Below are 7,713 nucleotides of genomic sequence, written 5' to 3' on the forward strand. Positions count from 1 at the left end.
AATAATTAATCTGAAGGTCCTGTTCATTCAGCAGTGCCTGTAAACCCACTCCCAATTCTCTCCAGCAGATGCAGAACTCGGCCTGTGGTGGGAAGATTTCTTCCACCTGAAGTTGAGATCTGTCTTGACTTGGCTTGACTTTTCCCCAAGTCTTGAGTCTGAACATTAAGTAGTGAGGCTGCCAAGTAAACTCTGCAAAAGCTGAGGCATGGCAGCACTAAGGATGCCTGAGTGACCCTGATTTGAGCTCTGGTGCAGAAACGTTTTGATGCTTTTTTAGTTTTGTGATCTGAAAACTGTTTCCTGGGTGCAGCCCCACCTATTTCTCTGGACAACCCTGAAAAATACTGATCAGGGGCCAGCAGAGCTGCACGGGGAAGGCGACTGTCATGGAGATGATGGGCACGTGCTGCAGGGTACAAAGGAAGGAGAAACTGCTGGAGGAACAGGAACATGTGCATCAAGAGATGGTTGGATGCCAAGAGGTGTTTTCTGCTGTTGGCATTTCCTCATCTCACAAGGTTCCACAGAGATAAGTCAGGACCACGCAGCAGCAGGGAGCTCTTTCCTAATGAGCACGATCACAAAACACGTGAAGAAAGTGATCACTCTGTCCTCAGAGCAGGGTTTAATAATGGGCAATAAATAAAGTTTGAGGCCACAATCAGTTCATGGAACAGCTGCTCATCAGTTGAGCATTGCCATGCCTGTAGTGTGGAGGGGGGCTGGAGCTCTGCAGAAGATGTATCCTAACCTTGCAAAAGAGTGCTATGAAAAGCTGCCCAAGAAGCTGAATTTTAGTTGCCCAAATACCCTGAGTTTGCTTGTTTCTTAATTTTGAGCATCTGACTTGGCAGGTTTTATATGGGTTATTTTGAGGAAAAAAAACCCCTCAATCTTCCTAAAATACTGGAACCAGCTGGTCAGTGGTTTGAAATACAAAATACAGTTGTGTCTTTTTCTGGAGAAATGATTAATGATGAAAGTCACGTGAAGATTGAGTAATTTCTGGTTTTAAAAAGGACAGAGGCTTCAGATTGTCCCTTTCAGTATTTGCAGATTATAGCTTATTTTTTAAGATTTCCATTGGGCTCCAACACCAGTGGATTCTGACACACACCCAAGAATCATATTCTTCACACAGAGTCCTGATACGTTTCTGTGCTTGGAGCATCTCAATGGGAAGTGTTTTTCCCCAGCTTTATTTTCAGAAGCAGCTGAAATCCCAGGGCTTCCATTCCCCAGGAAAACCTTTTCAAACTCCCGTGCAGGATGTTGACTCACGTGGTTAACATTTAGCAAGACCCAAACCACTGACATCCATTTGACTCATATTGCATAATAAATGGTGTCATGGCAGTAAAATGTGATCAACTTGGTATTTTTAAGGCATTCCAAACCTTGCTGTCTTTGGTAGTTCCAGTGAGGGAGGTTTTATCATGGTGTTTAATAATAAGGGGGTTGATTTGATCCAATTCTGGCCTGGTTTAGCTCTGAGCTGTGCAGAAAACCAAGAAACAGGACGATGGATCTTCTGCTGTCATCCATTGAACACGAGCAGGGAGGTTTAGGCTGAGAAAGCCACAGGGGGTGAGGGCAGCTCCTGCTTCCCTCACTCATCAAGAGAACCAACAGACCTTCCCTTCACCTAACAGAAATGATTAATAAGGTTGTTTGTTTGTTCTTGCACCCAAACAGGTATTTTTCGCGTCGGTGAGATCCGGAGGAAGCAGCCAAGTGTTTTTCATGACCCTCAACAGAAACTCCATGATGAACTGGTAACAGAGGAGCACTTGGCACTCACCACCAATGGCATTATTTCTAATTTAAAGGACATTAAACACGAGGACTAACACTGTAGAGGCAGGTGCAGAGGGCGCCCAGGAACACCGCTCCCCCGGGGCGGGGGCTGCGGGCAGGGATGGACTTTCACGCTTGGACCCCCCGAGGTCTCCTGATTACGCTGTGTTATAGTGGGTTATGAGTTTTTCCTTTATTTTATTTCGTTGGTTTTTTTGTTTGGTTTTTTTTTTTTTTATTTTACCCTTTCCTTCGTTTCCCCTACTTTGTAAGATCGGGGAAAGAAACAGTGTCCAAAAGTCTGTTTTTAATTCTGTCTGCCTGCTAGCATCAAATATATAGTATGTTGTAAAGTTACCAATTAAATCTGGTGAGAGACAGCACAATAAATGTACCTTTTATCTTTGTGACGAAGGCCATAACCGTATAGCTGGGTAATTTTAGGAATCTTTTGCCTTCACCAACATTTACATGTTGCTTTTGGCAGCAACGGCTTAACGGATTTTTAAAAGAAGAGAAGAAGTAATAGGGTGGGGTTTTTTTTCCCCTCTTTTGGGAAATGGATTTTAAATGGCTAAACTACTAGCCTTAGACTAATAAAAATCAGCTACCATTTCTGTCAAGTCTGTCAATCCATATTTCCATATGGATCTTCACATAATGGTGTGTCTTGATAGGGCCGGAGGTGCCATTTGTTGTTACTCCAGAGGTGCCCACCTGCCCCGGGGCTTGGCCGGGGGGATCAGAGGAGGAGAGGACAACGGAGCGGTCGGAAGAGCCCCGTGCTCAACCCCCAGGTGTGGGATTTGTGGCTGCAGATGGCTCTGGAGGTGTCGGGGGTGATGGACCCCAATGCCAAAACCGGTGCAAGCTGTGGGTGCCCGGAGCCAGAGGCAGCCGAGGTTCAGGGAGAGCAAAAGAAGGAGCTGCCTGTCCCCCACCTTGCTGGATTGGGCTTGTAAAGAGCTTAAAAAAAGAAAAAAACAAAAAAAAAATTATATATATATATGTGTGTGTGTGGTTTCCGGAGGTCTCTCTACTCGTTTTTTTTCCGCCCCTTCCGCTCCTTAGGAATTACCCAACATACAGTGGAAGACAACATCCGTGCCGAACCGTGTGTGCGTGTGTTTAGTTCAGGTTGAATCTCGTGTCCTTATAAAACTCTGCTCAGTTGATTTCCATTTTGGGTGCGTATCTGGGGTTTTTTCTTTCTCAGTAGCTGCAAGCATGGCCGCCTGTGGTGTTGGGGTGTCGCATAATAAGGTCTGTGTTGCTGGTTTTTAACCTACCTCGTTTCGGTTGGGGTTCATTTGGTTTGGTTTGGGTTTTTTGGGGGGGAGTTTGATTTTGGTTTTGTGTTTTTTTTAATTAATTTTTTTTCTTCTTTTTTTTTTTTTTCCCCCGTTCCGCTGTCGATCACAGCGCTGTTACCTCCAGCGACATATAGAGAGCTTAACTGGCAATCTTGGTGTACTCAGTAACGATGGCTTTATTAAAAAATGATTAAAGCAACAGGACTTGGTCAAACTTGAATCTTTATCAAGGGTAAGAGATGATGGAGGGGAGGTGGGGATGGGACGGGGCCACGGTTGGGGACCGGCAGGGATTGCCTGCAGTGGGACCCACACTGGGAATGGTCTCCAGAGGAGCACGGGCAGGAGGAGCTTAGCAGGTGCCTTCTTTACCCACTGGGCACCTTCTTGCTGGCCCAGCCTGCCTGAGAAATGTAGTGATGGCTGTAAGACTGCAGTGCTGGAATTAAAACCCCACCCGAGTCCCATCACGGACACCGATTGCCACCAGCTCTTTATATTTTCACTGTGGTTAAAGGATTAATAAAAATAAAGCCAAGACCTTTTTTGTTATGTTGCAGACTAAGTGGTTTGTTGGTTTATTTGGTCCCCTTTGAAGTGACAAAGACACAGCTTTGAACGTTTGTGGGATTTTTTATTTTTTTTTATTGTGGGTGTTTGGGTACGGTGAGGAAATAGAAAGAAATTGTTGTGTTTAAACATAAGGTAGTTGGTAAATGTATTTTTTTTCAAACCATAGAGTCCTTGGAAACTAAAAGAGTAAGAAACTGGTATTAACACAGTCTTGTCTACAGAGTGTGCACGTGGACATCCCATAGAGCAAATGCGTTTCTGCTGCCAACCACAATAAAACACCAAACTTGAACGTTCAGCCCTGCCTTTTACATTTTTCTAAAGACAATCCAGGGTGTTACCTGTTAGCAGTGAAGTGGGTTTGTAGGGCTGGGATGCCCTTGGGTGCCTGGAGGGTCTCAGGAAGGTGGTGGGTTTGTGCAGGAGGAGTGTGGGGGGACAGGACCTGTTCCTTGAGATGCTGCCCCAGCCCCAAGCAGCTGCCAAGGGACCATCACCACCTGAAAACATCAGCTCTCCTACCAAATCAACCCATGATTGGTATAGACGCTCTCTCCCTTCTAGATATTCCTAGCTTTGAGTTGCTTGCTTTCTGCTGTAAGTAAAATACGTTTGTGGTTGATCAGTGCTCTCAGAAACTACTTGATTTTACTGTTTTAATGAAACAAAACCTTGCCTCCTCTTAAAACCCTGCTTTTGGGGAGTTTTGACCCAGGGAGGGAAACTTCTTTGTTCAGCTGAGCAGTGGTGCAAGAGGAAAAAAAGAGAAATGCTGTCTGGGTGTACCAGGAGCCACTTGAGCCCCTTGCAGATTCAGTTATTCACAGTTTTTCTGTGCAATATTGTGTGAGCTTCAGGGGAGAGTTGTACCCTCAGTGGAAAATGAAAGAAAAGCTCCAGAGTTGGCACAGGGCTGTGCTCAGCCTGAGAAGGTGCTGAGGACCCTTCCCAAGGGAGAGGATGCTCCAAGGTAAGGCTGCTGCTGGTGGGCACTGAATGGATTTTCAAACCTGTTTCAGTATTATTATCAAATGGCATTTTTCTTATTTTTCTTGTTGCGTGATGGTTTCAGGGTCTTTCATATTCTGTATTTTGGGGCAGAAAACATCTGTTTACTGCCCCCGTACTGCTGTGGAGCTGCTGCTTCCCATCTTATCACAAACTATTGCAGAAGAGGTTTCCTGGGTTTGCTTCCCAGTTTTTCTTGTCCAGGAGATGCTGCACCACCTAGAGCAAGGGGAGGGGTGGGGGTGTTGAAGGGCCCCCTTAAACTTCTCTGGTTTAAACCACTGTTTTTCTGGAAGGTGCAAGGCCAGCACACTTGGTATCTTTACAGCTGTGCTGTAAATACACCAAATTCTCCTTCTAAATTGTGTTTTGTCAGCCTGAAGCTCCCATCCTATGGGTGGCCCCAGCACTGCTGCCTTCCCCAGGCTGCCCTGCACATGGAGAGAGAAAATGAAGATAATATTGTGTTCTTTTGGTTCCAGCTTCTGACAGCCCTTACCTAGACAGCCACAACCTTATGGTCTACATCTTCCCTTTTCTTCCCCCCCCTTTTTTTTTCCTGTTTTTTCCTACTTTTTTTTTCACTTTTGTTTTTGTTTGTTTCTTTATTGTTTGTTGGTTGGTTTTTTTAATATCAAAGCTGCCTCTGGGTGACCCAAAGGCAGGGTGTACAAATTATCCAGCCACAGGTAAAAAAACCTCTTGGTCTTTATGGGATCTTTCAGTTACTTCCACTGATGTACCAGCATGGTCAGTTGTTCAAAAGGAAAGCTGAACCACAAACTTTAACCCATCAACAGCTCCAATTATAGCAGACACAACATATAGTGGGCAGTAAGCAGGGCAGTAGCACTGTGCACCATTCTCACACTTGATTAATTAGTAACATGAAGGATGCAGGCCCTGCTGTTCTTTCAATTAATGTAAATGATGCCCATCAGGAAACATTAAGATTCATCCCATAAGGTGCAGTGACCCCAGGGTTAAAGGGCTGGATGCTGTTTAGGATTCCTGGTATTGACCTATTCTGCACATGTGGGTGATGAGAAGCTACAGGAGGAGTTGGGAGCATCTTCTTGCCAGGAGCCCTGGAGAAATGCCACAAAATCCTAGGGCACACGATGGTGCTGTCCTGAGAACAGTGACATTTGTATTCCTGCAGTGCTTTCCCTGGGAACAGCAGTGATGTCCTCGGGCTGGGGTCACCTGGAGCCACATTCAGCCACACACGTGGGGACCCACGTTTGTCACCTGCATCTGTCACCTCTACATCACACCACCTTCCCTGAATACCTGTGGGATGAATCGCTCTGGCTGTGCTGCTCCATTTGCCCTGGCAAGGAAAGCCCCGTGCACACAAGCCATGTGAAACCCTCATGGGTCTTTTCACCCTCAGACATGTTCAAAGATCACCTGAACCTGGACAAGAGAAAGTACAAACAAGCTGCAGGATGGTGAAGGTGGAGTCCTGGCAAGGATGAGGATGACAGGGCTGGCCCTACAGGGAAGATGCCCATGGGCCAGCTGCCATCTTCCCTTTGTCTTTTTGGTCTCTCTGCCCTCGGTCAGCTCCCTGAGCAATTCCTGGCCAGTGTGGGGTGGGCGGGTGGGTGGGTGTCACTCCTGAGCTGTCACTCTGCTGGGATCTGCACCCAGTGGTCTTACAGCTGGCTGTAAAGCTGCCAGGACCCAGCACTTAGCACTGTGCTTCTGTTTTCCAAGTGAGCAGTCCTGGTGGGAAGCTCTGGCAGCCCCTTTGAGAAGGGGGCAGCTTTACATTCCCATCTGGGAGCCTTGGGATCAGCCTCCAGCTGAACTCTGCTGATCAGCACATCCAGAGCCTTGGTCATGGAGGCAAAACAGGGGTTTGGACCTGTTCACGTCACTAAAGATGTGCTGAGGCTGCCCAGGGGCAGGGATCTGGGGACACAGGGACCCCAGGGATAACTTCATGCCTTTTGCCAACAGACCTGGAGAAGGGACACCACTGGCTTTGGGGATTTTAACTTTGGCATCCAAAGTTTCCATGGAAATTTTGGAAGGGCCACTCCTCAGGGCTGGGAAGTGTATGAGGAAAAGCATCATCCTCTCATCCCTTATCATCCTATCCCTCCCCTACAATGGGATGGAGATCCTGGAGAGGACAAGGGGCCTGGCCAGGAGTTTCAGAGTGCCCAAAGGTTTTGTTTTGGGATGCTGGGTCGGGGTTCTCTTGTTTTCCAAGTCAAACTGGAGCAGCCTGTTAATTGCCTAATCCTGGCAGCCCCCTGAGTGGAGGCACGTAACCACAGGGCAAAGAAAGAGAGCTTGTAAATGCCTGGGTATCCACGCACAGCGAGTAAACAAACACCATGGGCAAAGATCTCAGCAGGAAGGACAAATATTGGGGAAAAACTTCAAAAAGCTCAGCCTGGGGGCCCTCCCCCTTGCAGCTACGTCTGCCCAAGAGGGGAATGCAGGTGCTGTGGCTGGAACCAATGCCTGTGTTAATGCAATGAACTCTTCTCCTCCAGTTAAAGTTTTACTTTACTGTGCAAAGATTAGTGGTCTTACGCTCATCTTTGGTGTTCTGTTTTTTCCTTTCTTCCTCAGTAGAAAGGACATTTTGTCCCCACGTGAAGCCAGGCTGACTGAGAGCACCATCCAATGAGTGGCTGTAATTTGGCTGCTGGACCCATCAGGGGTTTATCTGGAAGGTAATGGCATTAATCAACTTCTCCAGACTTTGGCACCTCTGCTGCAGATGCCACCATCCACCCTGGCCCCGCAGCTCCTCTCGCCGACGATGCCAAGGACAGCAAAGCCCCAGTGAGACCAGCTCATACCAGCTTCTGCAGATGTGCAAAGTTCATAAGGAGCCAGCCCAAGCCAAAGGGCTGAGATGTTTGGCAGCATCAGCACTGCTGATAGGGCAGGGGCAATATCTGCTGCCATCAGCGATACCCGGCAGCGCCTCGATCCACTGGTGCTGTTGGAAATTCAGCCCCTCTGTGCTTTTCAGCAAAAAAAAAAAAAAAGT

At 47.2% G+C, this 7,713-nt stretch overlaps 1 protein-coding gene across 4 annotated transcripts in view; it reads left to right on the forward strand.

Annotated features, from left to right (window-relative positions):
- TNIK (TRAF2 and NCK interacting kinase) overlaps positions 1-2,983 on the forward strand; it is a 145,798-nt gene extending 142,815 nt beyond the window's left edge. For all 4 annotated transcript variants that reach the window (XM_030455884.1, XM_030455886.1, XM_030455885.1 and 1 more), the window contains one exon: positions 1,699-2,983. In XM_030455884.1, the coding sequence (XP_030311744.1) occupies positions 1,699-1,782 (84 nt within the window). In that variant the 3' untranslated portion in view covers positions 1,783-2,983. The remainder of the gene's footprint in view (positions 1-1,698) is intronic.
- Positions 2,984-7,713: the final 4,730 nt, after the last annotated feature.

This window comes from Calypte anna, chromosome 9 (assembly GCF_003957555.1).
Source record: "Calypte anna isolate BGI_N300 chromosome 9, bCalAnn1_v1.p, whole genome shotgun sequence".
Taxonomy (NCBI): domain Eukaryota; kingdom Metazoa; phylum Chordata; class Aves; order Apodiformes; family Trochilidae; genus Calypte; species Calypte anna.